The sequence below is a fragment of the Vanellus vanellus genome (genome assembly GCF_965231255.1).
Source record: "Vanellus vanellus genome assembly, chromosome: 1".
Classification (NCBI taxonomy): domain Eukaryota; kingdom Metazoa; phylum Chordata; class Aves; order Charadriiformes; family Charadriidae; genus Vanellus; species Vanellus vanellus.
Genome location: NC_138905.1, coordinates 17,476,418 through 17,491,059, shown reverse-complemented (window position 1 = coordinate 17,491,059; position 14,642 = coordinate 17,476,418). Strand labels below are relative to the sequence as shown.

The 14,642-nt window shown below is 39.6% G+C and overlaps 1 protein-coding gene across 3 annotated transcripts; it reads right to left on the bottom strand.

Moving 5' to 3' along the window:
- Nucleotides 1-2,348: 2,348 nt before the first annotated feature.
- Nucleotides 2,349-14,634, bottom strand: TRMU (tRNA mitochondrial 2-thiouridylase). 3 transcript variants are annotated; one of them, XR_014270090.1, is made up of 12 exons: nt 14,538-14,634; nt 13,925-14,090; nt 11,628-11,734; nt 10,945-11,067; nt 8,969-9,141; nt 7,945-7,998; nt 7,334-7,400; nt 6,454-6,554; nt 5,249-5,393; nt 4,927-5,009; nt 4,245-4,385; nt 3,952-4,072 (listed from the first exon to the last, which is right to left on the bottom strand). XR_014270090.1 is itself a non-coding variant. In XM_082496000.1 (11 exons), exons 1-11 carry the CDS (start codon nt 14,620-14,622, stop codon nt 3,926-3,928), a joined length of 1,251 nt encoding a protein of 416 aa, XP_082352126.1. In that variant the 5' UTR covers nt 14,623-14,634; the 3' UTR covers nt 2,349-3,925. The 3 variants fall into 3 exon arrangements, 2 of the variants coding, with proteins under 2 accessions (XP_082352126.1, XP_082352127.1); XM_082496000.1 differs by lacking the exon at nt 4,245-4,385 and having other exon boundaries at nt 2,349-4,072; XM_082496001.1 differs by having other exon boundaries at nt 3,935-4,385.
- Between the last annotated feature and the right edge of the window lie 8 nt (nt 14,635-14,642).

The window sequence follows — 14,642 nt, the reverse complement described above, 5'->3', positions numbered from 1 at the left end:
CACTACCATGCTTTTGCCAAGAAAAGTTGGACAAAGTGATCCTTGAGGTCCCATCCAACCTGGTATTCCATGATTTTATGGGCTGGGTGGGACTTGTGTTACTGAAACTATCATCTTCTTTACAAACGCAGTCAGAAATGGTGACGGTGCTGCTCATCTTGCATGTAAGAGCCAGATCTAGCGGTAGAACTGTGCCTCTGTAGGCTGCTCTGCCAGACTCCCATGAGAAGCTGTGTCCCTGTGCAGGACAGGATAAAATTCCCCTTGCCAGAGACCCTACGTATGAGAGGAGCAAGGATCTCACGCAGGAGGACAGTAGTTAAGACCCTTACCCAGGAGAAACACATGGGATGGAAAGAACGTACCATCCCCCTCTGAACAGTACAAGCTATTTGGAAATGCTCTTTTAAACATGCAAGCTTCACATCGCTAAGCATGTGCAACCTGTTGTAAAGCATCCCATGCAAGAAGCTATTTGCAATTTGGATTTCATAAATGCCTACTAGTTCCTAGCTCCCAGCAGTGCAGTGGGAGTCACTGGGAGCAATAGCAGCAAATGCTTTGTCACGTCAAAGGTCATCATCACAGCAAGAGGTTGAGCTGCACTGAAGCCAAGAAGCGGCCATCCTTCTCAGACAATGAGTCTCTACTAAACAAACACCATCCATACTCACCTCTTCCTCGGATGAGGTTTCTTCAGAAGAACGGTGAGGTTCAGCTCTGATGATAAAATCAAAGTCCCTGGGTCTCAAAAGTGAATTAAGACCACTGCTAGAGAGGCTTCCACCAAAGAGCAGCATGTTAGCTTATGAATTTTCTGCATTAGCCATCCTGGATTGTTGCTGTATCCAATTTTAAGGATGCTTAAAGGACAAGAGGGAAGTGGAGCATTTGTTAAAAAGCTTCCATCCTATGGGAGCTGCAGCAGATGTGCATTGTACCCTGTGCCAGCTACGCACAAGCAGCAGTGGCTGAACTTTCTTGCTATAAGGCACCAGCTCAGCGCCTCTCAGCAAACCTGGGGGCTCATTGCCAGAACTCCTAAATTCACCATAACGATGTTAAAAACACTTATGACTTCTGCACCGACTGTGCCGTAGCCAAGTGAGCACCGAGTCCCCCGAGCTCAGGATGCACCTGGCATCGTACCCGCAGCCCAGTGGCAAAGCCTTCCCAGAGAAAACGCACGGGGAGCATCTGTCTTCAGAATGGGATTTATAAAATGTGAGCTGAGGAAGGGTGAAAAAAGTCCTTTTCTCTTCAAAGGTTAAGGAAGCACATTCAGGTCACGGGGAAACATGTCCCCTGCTTGAACGAGCCATCCATCCCCTGGAGCGAGGTGCTTTCTCACTGTGCTTTTGGCCAGCAACGCTGTGCCCAGGCAGTAAAGTAGGGCCAAACCAACCAGCAGCTCCACCCCATCACTGGTGTAACTCTCACACCCCGAAAAACTTTTCTTGCAAAAAAATAGCAAATCTATCAAAATTATTGTGGGATTTTTTTGTTGTTCTGAAAGTATTTGCAAAGCCTACAGTTTCTTTGCCTAGAAAACTTCTTCAGAGCAGGTTCAAAAGACTGTCTAAGAACAAGTGAGTTTAAAACCAGGACAATGGGAACCAGTTGAATGGATCTCGGCTCCTGCAACCTGAGCTCCAAGCAGAGTTCGGTACCTCAGTGTCCCCGGGCTGATGTGATTTCAGCGGGTTTGAGTAGGCCCAGAAGCAGATATTTTCAGGCAGCTCTGAGAACTTGCCTTGTGAACACTTGAATACGCCCGGGGGTCACAGGTGGCTATGCAATAGCTAAATTTTTGAGTTTTAGAGCCAAAAGCCCATTGAAATACTTGGAGGCACATAGAAAGGGAAACACTACCTGGTAGAAACAGGAAAGTGAAAAGGAGGTAAGGACTCATTATACAAGAGAAATGTTGATGGTTGGAGACTACTAGTGTCAAACAGAACTAAACGAAATTACCAGCTTGGCTATCACCGGGTCTGCAGCCATTTACCAACTCTAAAGATCTGACTTCCATTTCCAGGTGGTGCCAACCCCAACAGTACCAACTGAGCAACTTTAGGAATTTAAAAACCAGTAACTCGCATTCTTTTGAAGAATAAGGAATGTTAACTGTGACTCCAGAGGTCCTTGCCAACATCTGCAATTCCACGAATTTTAAAAGAAAGTGAATTTTGAAGACACAGAAACGGCTATGTCCTTTTTCATGTCCTCTTGAACCTACCTCTAACCAGTACAGTATTAAACAACAAATATACTTTAGAGCGTTGTGAGATTAATAATAAAAATTACACTAATATAATACGAAACACTTGTGAAGGTTTTAATTGGGACGTTTACTGGAAAACTCAAATGAGGACAACATGGAGCATTAACTCCTTAGTAATTAATTCCATATTTTGCATAGACTGAAGTTTCAGGAAAGATAAAGAAAACATTAGGGAAACCACATAAAGTCATGACCAGGACCCATAACACGACTAACCTAAGACAAATCAGGAGCTGACGTGAAGCATGAATAGTCTTTACAGTTAACCTGTACATGGATAGACACTCTGAAGACACACTTTGAAATTGAACTGATTTTGGCACCGGTGATAAAGGATGGCTTTTTTCCCCTCTCAAGCAGATCTACTGTAACGTCAAACAAATACGTAAGATTTTAACAATCAAGATTTTTTCCACAGGGCTCCCTGAACTGTGTGCTCAACTTTGCCAGACTAACAGGCAGACACTGAAGAGTGTTTTCTCCCCCTTTTACTTCCATACTTTGAAGAAAGGAGACTACCTTTTCCTTAACAGAATAAATAAAAGGAATTCTTAGAAGATACTAAGACAACAGAAAAGGATGTACGTGTAATCCAAGCCTTCAGATCTGCTGAAAAGATCTATTCAGGGTACAGCTTTCCTACCTCCCAAACTGGATGCAAATCTCAAAAATCTACACCCATCTGGAAAGTCCTGCTCCTGCACAGCTGTACTTAGGGACAGTCACCTTCTACTACCGTGTTGAAAGACAGGAATTTTTGTTGACTTATTGTAATTTTATAAGCTTAGGGAGTCCTCAATATGCACCCAATCCTTATAATCTTGGATAATTTCAACAGGGGTATTCTGCTCTTCCTAATACCTCTCCATTTTGACACATGGCAAGATACAACTATTACCTGGTCTATATTAAGTTAGCTACATAATAAGGAAATGTATAGGAACTTGCATTTTTCTGAAGCACAACAATGCATTCTCTTCTCCAGAAGACAAACCAGCCTCTGCCCTCAGCAGTTAAAGAAATAGTCACTTGTGTGAAAAAATGTAACAATCAAGACTGTTTGTAAGCCCCTAGATTTGTAATTCTGCATTAGGTAAACATCTGAAAACCGCTACTTAATACAGCTTAAGAATGTAAAGCATTTCTTATAAAATTATATAAAGTTAAAAATAAATATCTGTTGCTCAGAGTTCATTCAAAATGCTGAACTTAAATATCATTCAGTCCTTTTCCAGAGTTCAAAGCACAAACATGCATTTACTGTAAAACAACATATGTTCTTTACCTAGGGACAGGTATCTTCAAGTAAGAAAAAAACATATTTCATTTATGCACAAAAGATAGATTTATGATTTCAGACATCATTTTTATATTAAAATGCTTGTATGTGTAACTACTATTACAGAACAACTTTAAGACATCTCTTGATACATATTAACATAAATATCACCATCCAGTCCAATAAAATTGTACCAAACTGGCTTCAGTTTTAAACCTGTTCAGTGCTAACAGTCAAGAGCTGGGACTCAATGGCCAACTGACCTTTAAAACATACAGATCAACAAAAAATATGTTTATTATTGTCTTTATTATTCTCAGGCAGCAAATTCTCCAAAGTCCTCCAATACATAAACCCATGTGTTATGTTACTGGTTCTATCTTGTCAATCTCTTCCTTCTTTGGACCTTCCTCTCGGTTTTTGCCCTGTTGCATGGTATACACTGATGGGCCCATCCTTAGGATCTTCCCACTACCCAAGCACTCGTCACCCTTGTAGAACACGGCAAACTAGGAGATAAACACAGGGAGAGACTTCTCAGCAGCTGAACACGGCATGGTGAGCAACTGCAGGCTGTGCAAGACCTGCTGGACTGGGAGTGTATTGATTTATATCTGTTCTGACCAAATCTAAACAAAAAAGAAAATCAAAAAAGGAAAAAAACAGGATCTGTTGGCTCACATGAGTGTAAATATAAGCATGTTAGAGGAAATTCCATCGTGAACTTCATCTTCTCAGCTCAGATCGCTTTAGTGCATCTCTCTCTCTCTCCGTTACAAATAGTCCTCAGACAATTTGCCTTCTGATGTGTCCCACGGGCCCCTAAGTTTTAGGGAGGAAGGGTAGAAAGTATACTGGGAGAGGGCATGCAGAAAATGTTTGAGAACCACTGGTTCATGATGTGATGGAGTACTATTATCTTAGCAGTGTTAAAAGGCATCACTACGCAGTACGCCTTCTCAGTACTGTTCTGGGACAACGAAATTCACTGGACGCAGATCCTCATTAAACAGATTTGAACACTAAAAACATATTAAGCAGCCAATCACCAAACTAATGAGGTCGGGTTTTTTGAAGAGAACAACTGATCCCATTTCTGCACATACAACTGATTGCCAGAGATGCTTTCATGTATTTCTAAAACTTGTAAGCCAGCTTCTCAGATGATATGGATAACAACAAACTATTTAAAACTAGAAACAATCTCCTTCAAAATAGTTACGAATAGTCAAAATAGAGCTTACTGCTCTCAGGTGCAAGTAAGTTAACTCTTTTCCTCCAGCTAATAAAAACACTACTCTGTTTTATTAGCCAGATAAGCCAAAACACAAAAAAGGAAAGAAAATCACTTCTAATAACATACCTGCCCAGGTGTGATAGCTCTTGCTGGCTTCACCAGCGTCACCCACACACTCCCATCTTGGTTTAGAGTCAGCACACAGGGCACTAGAGCAGAAAATGGCCAAACACCTGCCAGTTAATCCTTATGTTCACATTAAAAAAGAAAAACTTTGATCACTAGGTTAAACAGATGTACGTCAAGATACTACTGCACAGAGTTGTTTTATAGAGACACCACAGAAACAGAAAGGTAAGCCAAAACATTTCAACCGTTTCTGCAAAACTACATTGAACACACTACCACGGTTTCACAAACTGAGTAAAACAAAACAAGGTTGGATTACCCAGTGACATCTGGTGCCGAAACCTGAAATGACATTCCATCATCTTATCTCTAACAAGCTCTGCAGGAGGTTCCTCTGCTATCCAGTGCACTCGGTTTGTCCGCAACAGGTCTCTGTACAGAGCAGGATGATCTGTTGATGGTGCCTTAAGATAAAAGGTTTATTTAACGTTGATATTTTTACCAGAGAGCATGTAGCTTGTGAAGTAAAGCATGAAATAGAGAAGCAGCATCAAGCCATATCAAAATGAAGGCAAAATGCGTAAGAAAGCAAGCATTTATTAGCACCTAATCAGCCTCCAGGTGGAAGCCTTTAATGAAAAAATTAGGCTAAAGCAAGCCTGAATTATTTGTCAGTCTTTTACATCTCAGAGTCATGCCACTTCTTGTGTTCTTTCTTCTCCAATCATATTTCTGCCTTCTTCAGGCTGAGTTCAGGTGTCTACTGCCCTCCTTATTCTGCCTCAACAAGATGCCACCTTCCTCTTCTCCAATTTCTCAATTCAATACCCCCTTGACAAAGGTGTTGCACAGACACAACCTTACTGTAGGGCATAAAGCAAATTCTTCGTGGTCCTGCCTGTTTCCTCTCAACTCTCATTTGGTTATGATTTTTCCCCCCAGGCACATCAAGTAGCAGAACACCTCATTATAATCACATCAGTGTCAAATAACAGTAACAACTACATGAACAGCAAGAAACATTAACAATGCTAGCAAGCCGCAGAACTCCCAGTCAGCTCATATGATTAGTCATTAAGACACTGACGATTCACAGTATCATATATATTCTGCCTCAGTTTTCAAAATGATAACACTGAATTACTGGCTACTACTTCTTTTACGAGGAAAAGGAAGTAGCAACACATAGTAAAACAAGATAATACATATTTTATATACTGTGTCATAATAACTACAATAAAAACCTCATGTTTTAGAGTAGAAAATGAAAGCTTGGTAGATTCACTGATTCTTTTCAGTATTTGCCCCTTGTTTGGAAAAGTTCTATGCCAAGAAAACTGCTACTACTCAAGAAAAGCCAGTTTTGACACGATGTTTCAAATCTACTGATGCTGCACCAGTTGATTCTTGTTTCCCACAAGAGCAAAGCCCAGAATTCTGCCCAGGTTAGAATCACATTCCATATAGCAGGAGTCACAAAACGCTTGCATTAGTCATTTGCAATACCAGTGTTAATTAACTCACCACAAAGACATCTCCAGTGCTGACATCTTTGTCTACAATGAACCAAGCATCCTTCAGGCCTGCTAGTCTAGCCCTCTGCCCTATTGTGTAGAGGAACCAACCTAAAGAAATACAAAAAAGCAATGCTGCTAGCAACCTTTAACCTTTTACTTTCAGAAAAATATGTTAAAATCATTTCCCCAAAACTTTACCACTAAACAAAGAATAACAAGTCAAGTTGCCTTAGAGAAGTATGCCAATTACAAACTAAACTAACATCTACTTGAAAGTTTTCATCTGTACCTGAAGCACATGATTTCAAACTAATCCATTTCAATTGTGGTATTCTTAGGGTTTCTAAAAGACAAACATTTCTGTACTTCAGCTTCAATTTGTGGTTTTACTACCACTCAGTCTTAGCAGTTTCCCTTACTTTTATGTACTAGCAGAGCAACCTACTTCAATAAATTACCCGAGAGAGGAAGTCAGTTCTGGCAGCTAGAACTGAGGAGAGCAAAGGAAGGACACAGAAGGAAAGGATAAGGTAAGCTGCCCGTGTTTGCTGATGTCCTACTGTGCATCACTGAGCTGGATGGTGTATTTTTTATGCAAACTTCAGGTAGTAAAGAATCTGGAACTGAAGCCTGGTCATTTCAAAAGAATTAAATTAACAACCACTTAGTATCATAGTAACCCTAATAGTTATAATTTAGTTCCTTGCAACACGGAATAACCAAGAATCAGTTGTAGTTCAAGGCTCTACTACCATATAAAGCAAGTTTCAGTTATCAAACTAGGAAAAACCTGCTGGTTTGCAATTTCACAAAATTTGTCCCTCCAAATATAAGCAGTATTGTTCCATTTATCTAAAAGTGGTTATTAAGGTGGGTTAGCCAATTACCTTTGTGCGTTCCCATCACCTTCTTATCTTCAATGGAAACAAAGTTACCTGGTTGAGGTTCTAAATACTACCAAATAGGAAGAGATTGTTTAAGTCACAAGATGGCCCCAAAAACTTTATTTTGTTTTATTTCAGGTTCTGTCACTACGTTCTCTTGAAGTTGGAAAACAACTTTTCAAGAAGCAAACTCTGTCCAAACAGCTTACTGCCTCTTCCCTGATGCTGCTTTAGAGAGAAAAGTAGGAAGGGCAGCCCCCCTCAGCAGTATTTCTGTGCTTCACTCCCCCCATCCTCGCTTATGCCAGGGATTCAGACATTTGCCCCTCTCACATCCTAATCACTTGCCAGAGCCTGGCAAGCACAGGAGTGCAAGTTCACGCACTTCTTTTACTATAGAAAGTGACTGACTGTTCACTGGTGGAAGGGCAAGATACTTCCTGCAGGCTGTTGGCATCAGATTCTGGGTAGGCTTGGGACTGCAAAGGGGGACGGGACATTGCTACTTCACGTGGGCCATGAGCTGCTGGAGATTTTTCTGTAGACAGGGTTATAAATTACTACTCAAAAGCAGAACAGAACATAAAGATTGTCATCGATTTAATGTTGCTCACCTCAAGAAGGAAATTTTCAAAGTTTCTTTCACCAATGAAACAGACTCCCATACTCTGAAAAGGAATGTGGTATTGAATCCATAAAAGCAGAGAAAAACATTTGAAATAATGTCTATTAATAATTTGTACAAGATGGATATTTTTTTCCCCCACTATGTATCCCAAACTATTCCAGGCATCTCATAAAATAAACAAAACCACATCTGCTCCAGCATAAGTAAACTAGGTAAACTAACTCTATACAGTATCAGTGACAGCCCTAAGCACAGAAGAAAAATAAAAAGAAATAGAACACATGTTCAATAAATAAATGCATTAACCTTGGTAACTACATTGCATGTATATTAAAACCACAAGTTTCTTTCAGATTAAAGTATAAAACTAACATAAACAATATAGTAAAGGTATACATCTCTTGGAAAAAAAACTTTCATAAACAAATAGGCTTTCCTTTTCCATTCAGTTACTGCCTACATCCTTCAAACAACCATTTATGGTACATGAATATAAACATTCAAAGCAATCAAGACACCATCAGCAATACAATTGTTGCCTGCATCATTTTTTTAAGATCAAATCATGAAGTATTATTTATCAGACAGGGAAACAGAACGTATTTTTTTTAAAAAAGTAATTGGAAAACAGTATGATCCAATATCTATAAAGACATACTGAAAAACAATATCAGTGAGGAAGCCTTTAATAGCTATGGAAAATAAAGCTCAAAGGCTTCTCACCTGCTGTACTAGAGAATACTCTCCTTAAGGCTCACAGCATCCTAACACATTCACCTTCACCTTAGTTCTTCTGAGATACAACAGCAGACTAAAAAGCTAAAATACATAACTAACCGCAAGCTCATAAAAGTACTTTTAAGTAGGCAGACAGCTATAGAACGGCTTCTCAACTTAGTCTATTATGGTGCTCACAAACAACCAAGTTATCACAGATTAAAGTTCAAAAAGCTCAGGAAAGTCTATTTTAGAGAGAAATACAAATCAAGAGAGTTTAAGTGTTACCATGCCTCTTTTTTCTTTAGCACATGATGAAGGTCATGTTCTGCTGCTATCTTCTTTACAAAACTTTTTGTTAAATCCCCTAAAGGGAAAATGGTTTTCCTCAAAGCATCCTGCGAGATCTGACTGAGAAAGAAGGTCTGGTCCTTAAAGAGGTCAGCCCCTTGAAGGAGTTTCACAGCTGCAAAGTGAAGAACAGATAAAGCACGAAAACATAACCCCCTTTAATACTTTAACTTCTTTTAGTGTTTTGCTTGACAATCAACATTTTGATTTTAGTCCAAACACATGTTAAAGACAGCGTTTTTCAGTTTTTTCAAAATCTAATTAAAAACGTTTGGGTATTTTCTCACCACTAAAAAGATCTAGAAAGACTGTGATTTTGTACAACACAGAATCTTACAAAGCCTTGCACCGCCTCATCCATTAGACTACTGCGTGTGTCACTGGGAAGAACACCAACAATATGAAACACAAAAGTAACTTTCACATTTCACATGAGAGAATGAACATTCAAACATCTCAGGGAGTATACTGTTCTTCAAAAAACCCTATTCAGTTTTGCCCTAAAATCACGCTGCTATAAATCAACGATTTGAACAATCAGCAGAGTTATTCCAAATAATCAGGAGTTTTACTTTCTTCTGTAAAATAGGTGAAGTCTTCTAATTGCCCAAATGAAATAAAATTGATACAGTTTTTCAGCTGTGTTCTGCCTACTCTCTTTAACAGCTAATAGCTCTAATGTTGTACAAACTCTACTGATGTGTTTCTCAACTCAAACGAACACTAACTACAGGCTAGTAGTTCAGCCACAACTAGTAACACAAAATCTCAGTAACAGGGCAGGAAGCCTGCTTAGAGCATCACAAAATACTACAACTGTGAATCAAAGTCTATCACAAGGATAGACCGTTGGTCCTGCTGGGACCATTTCAACTTTCCAGAAATAAAATTAGAACAAAGAAACAAATAAACCCCTTTAAGTCCAGAACAAACAAATGGAAGCGGGGAAACTGTAACACAAAGCATTACAATGGCAGCTTTGCATAGAGGTAGTTTGCAAGTTTCTTCCCCTTTGGGTATAGCATGCTTCTCATTATACATCAGAGCTTCATCTGAGTTACTTTCCTGCATTATGGCCCACTGCAGAGCTATTTGGGAAATCTCTGCGTTGCCGTCCAAGCTGTGAGAGTGCCATGCAGAGACATACCCAAAACAGCATTCCTCAAGCTGGCTTTGGTACTGATAACAAGAGAACCTCTGATCCTGTACAGCCACTGGCAGACCTGAGAATCGTATCCTTAAAAACGTCTGCGCATGCTGCACCTGCACTTTCCAATTGCAGTGTAGGCAGAACCTTGACCTACCTGGAAAAAACAGGCTTGTATATAGGCAGAACAGTCAAATTACTGAATATGAACCTGATTTTCTCCAGTAAAATAATATACAGTCCAATTACTGTACAAAAGAATGTTATTAATTTCATTGTTTCAAAGCCTTAATTCTAAAATTCCACTTAAGCATATCCCCATGACGAGTTCTAGTTATACTATATACTGAATAGCCAAAGAATACATTCCCTAAAATAAAAGAAACATTTAAAAAACCAAGTTTTTATGTGAGTCATGGAAATACATGATAAAGATTTCTTGAAATACTTCTCCAGGGTATAGGAGATAGCACTGTCTCCTTAATCCACATTACAGCTCCTCCAGAATGTTGATTACTACTGAAATGCCTGTTCTTACTTCTGCACCTGGATTAGAACTCTTAAAACAGAAAATGTAATACTTGACTAGTCAGGGTAATTTTTGGTAATGTAAATCCTCTGTTTTGCAAAATCAACCTTCTGCATAGGTTGGGGTTTAAATGGTAATCACTGTGTGTAAGGTAACGAGCTTACCTGACTCTGTGACACCAAATATACTTTAAACTTCTCTTTCATATCTAGGAGAAAATATGAAATGAAGAAACCACTTACTATTTCTAACTTCAAAACGGTTTCTGAAAAGCCTTTGTGGTGTCTTAATGTGTTTCTGTTGAAATACCTCCTCATCCTCTAGAGAGGTCCTAGCATAATGCCCAGTAGCAATTGCATCTGCTCCTATCAAGAAAAATAAAAAAAACAAAACACAAAGGCACATACTTGAAATTCACAGTTTAAAAAAGGATTATAAATATCCAGTAAGAAAAGCAGAAAGTAATGAAGAAAGAAAACCTACAGAGAAGTCTTATACTGACAATAATTGTACTCCTGCTATTTAAATAATGTAAACTATTCATCAGCACGCCAGCACTCGTGCTTTTGTACTTTAAGGACCACCTAAGAACATAAAACTTAATGCTCAGGTCCATGTATGTCCCTGAGTTAAATCTGTTCCTACATATGAGCAACCTAATCTCATGGAAGATGTCCCTGCCCAAAGCAGGGGGGTTGGAATAGATGACCTTTAAACATCCTTTCCAACTTGAACCATTCTATGATTCTACCTGTAAAAGCAAACTTAAAACCAAATACTTTGCAAATACTGAAATACTGACACAGAGATATGTGAATTAGGCATGCATATGAACTCATGTTTTTCCCCACCTTCTCAAGAGTTTGTATCCTTTAAGCATTTCCACAGCACACGCTCTGTACTGACACACTTGAAAATGCCTTACCAAGGTTATCCATAGCATAATGGAGAAAGTAGTTGAATTTGATGTGCTTGTTACACACAATATCGGGATTAGGAGTCCTTCCCAATTCATACTCTTTTAAGAGGTCACTGTAAAGTAAAGATTCAAATGTATATCAATGTTATTAACACTGAATAATACTATCCAAGACCTAATGATCTGTTTAAACATGAGAACTTGAGACCCAGTCATACTAAGCACTTTATGTAAGAAATAAAAAGTCCATTAGATTTTAACCTGTGAAAAACAATGTTTGGAAGATTTTCTCCAAAGTGCACTGAGGACATAGTCAAATGATCACTCACGATCTTCTAACCGTGTTTTATTAAATCAATACTCCCTCAGGGAGACACGGCTGGCCACTGTGCACATCCTACTCAACTCTTATGAAATACTTACTTGCAGAATTATACAACCTTCTTTAACTTTTCAAAGAGACAGTGCACTGGAGTACACCCCAGGAGTTACTGTGTCTCAGCTGAATAGACAATAACTTAATCTGCAATAATACCACTATAAGCAGTCATAAGCCTTAATTTTATAGAGATTTTTTCCTGTCTTTTTTTTTTTCCCTTCAAGAAATTCAGGTAGTTTCTCAAAGTCACGTTGCAGTTTTACACTGTCACATAATTAAAGTGCTTGCATTATTTGCTTGAAAACACTGAAATAACAACTAATGAAATTAAACCAGCATACAGTGATGCACTGAGATATCAAAAGGTCTGATCACTGCATTATTTGGCTTGTCCCCAGTAGTCAAGAGGAACTGAGGGCATAGACTGGATTTAAAAGAACACCACCAACCCTAGTATTTGGTTTTACTTTAGACTATCTGAAACAAAATTAATTGCTTCTTTCTTACCGAGTTATACCTTACATACATAAACAGAAAATAAAGCAACATATCTTTTATTTTGTCTAACTCCTTTCTAACAGTTCTGAATTCAACAATTCATACTAATAATTAAATCACCTGGGTCTACCCAGAGCTGCCTCCACACTGTACTCTTACGATAACACAATACTCCTTTGTAAATACTGCAAGAGTACGCTGGAAGCTTTATAAAAGACTCATCATAAAGCCAAGCTCACATTACTTGAAGTTTTGAACTTAAGCGCAGAACCAGAGAAAAGGCAATGAAGGATGCCTGCTGAATCTCTGACGTAAAGGTCTGAAACAGACTTTGCACAAACCATGGGAAAGAGAAGACCTGGAAGAGTTCCCTTGATAAAAGGTGGGCTGTGATAAATAACCCTTTAAAGAGAGGTCCAGAGTATAAGTAAATTCAAAGTCAGAGATGACAGCAAATTAAAAAGGATTTTGAAACAAACCCAGACACTTGCAACAGACTGTTTCTGAACACTGTACTAATAAATGATGAGAAGCAAGACAAAAGCTGATGTTCTATGATCTTTGATTCAGTGTCATTTACAGACACCCCACACCCCTCAAGAGTTTTGATAACATTTATTCATTCTCTCACACTAGGAGGAGAAAACGGAGTGAACTTTCCCAGAACAGGGCTGCTTTCTTCACTGACTGTACAAAAGTTTAATGCTCAACTTGATGTCACTTCAACATGAAGTAGAAGTAGTGTGACTGGGTTATCCTCAGTTCCTTCTAAGACAGAGACTAACAACAGCACTACTTAAAGGGGGGTGATGAAGATCAGGGAACAACTTTTACATACTCAAGTTGAGTGCATAAAGAGAAATTATGTTGTTATATCCTTCTTCTCCTGTCTCCTAAGAAAAACTCTCAGCTTTTCCTATGCAGAACTTTCTTCCCTTAAAGTGGAACAAATTCACAGAAAATCTGAACACCCTCTTTAGAGAACAGTTTCAAATTTGTTAGAAGTTTAAAGAAGTAAGGCTAGTTCATGATCACCTTGTGGTAAACTGAATTCAGTATATATTAATGTAAAACGCAATACATAAATTACATGCAAAGATAATAATAGCAACCCATTAAACATTTTTTTCTCAGGTTGCAATAAGGTTGGGCCAGTATCTGCTCAGCAGAAGAAATGAGGCCCAACAGAGCAATTGCTACACGCTCATAATACCTAGAGAGAAATCTCCCATAAATCTAAAACATAAGAAACATATTAAAACCAACATATAAATTCTGGACTTAAATAGGCTTCAGTACTTTCTCTTAGCACTGATAATACTGCAAGAAATTGCCATTTCCCATTATCTGTCCATCTTTACTTTTCATAATAACACACTACTACACTAATATACTGAAAGATCATCTATTTTAGACGTGTTTCTACCTGAATACTTCATTCCAGTATTCTTTCACGTAGGAAACCTGGTGAAAAGGAATATCAAGCTTCTGACAAACCCGGTATGCATCTTCGCAATCTCTGTCAATGGAGCAAGCTCCTTGTTCATCCAGAGGGTCCCAGTTCTTCATAAAGACACCTGTCACCTGGTAGCCTATGAAACGAAGGTAAGAATGACTTATAAAGGGAAAATCCTACAGCCTCGACCCCAAAACTGTTTTTCAAGACTTGCAAGAGTAACTGCTGCTTTCAGAAGACGTGAGCAGTCCTGTACTGAGCAAGCAACCTGTTAAGTTTTATAGTACGCTTCTTGTATGATTTTTTTTTTTCTATAGCCAACATAAAAACGAGCTCTTCTGGCAACCTAACAGGACGATATTTCATAGCTCCGAGTTCCTCCCATCTCCTCCTCTGCCCCTCACTGCCTGCCGCCCCCCGAGGGGCCTTGCCCGAGGTGAGGCTTTTCCACCGGCCGGTCTCAGCAGCGCGGAGAACAGCCGGGCAGGAGGGCCGAGAGAAGGCCCAGAGGGCACCGTGAGGTATCGGGAAGCCCCCGCAGCGCGAGCGGAGGGCAGCGCCCGGCCCCGCCGCCCTCACTCACCTCGGCGGCGCAGCAGCAGGGCGGCCACGGCGCTGTCCACCCCGCCGGAGACGGCGCAGGCCACCCGGCGCCCCGCCGCCAGCATCACCCTCGCTCCGCAGCCGC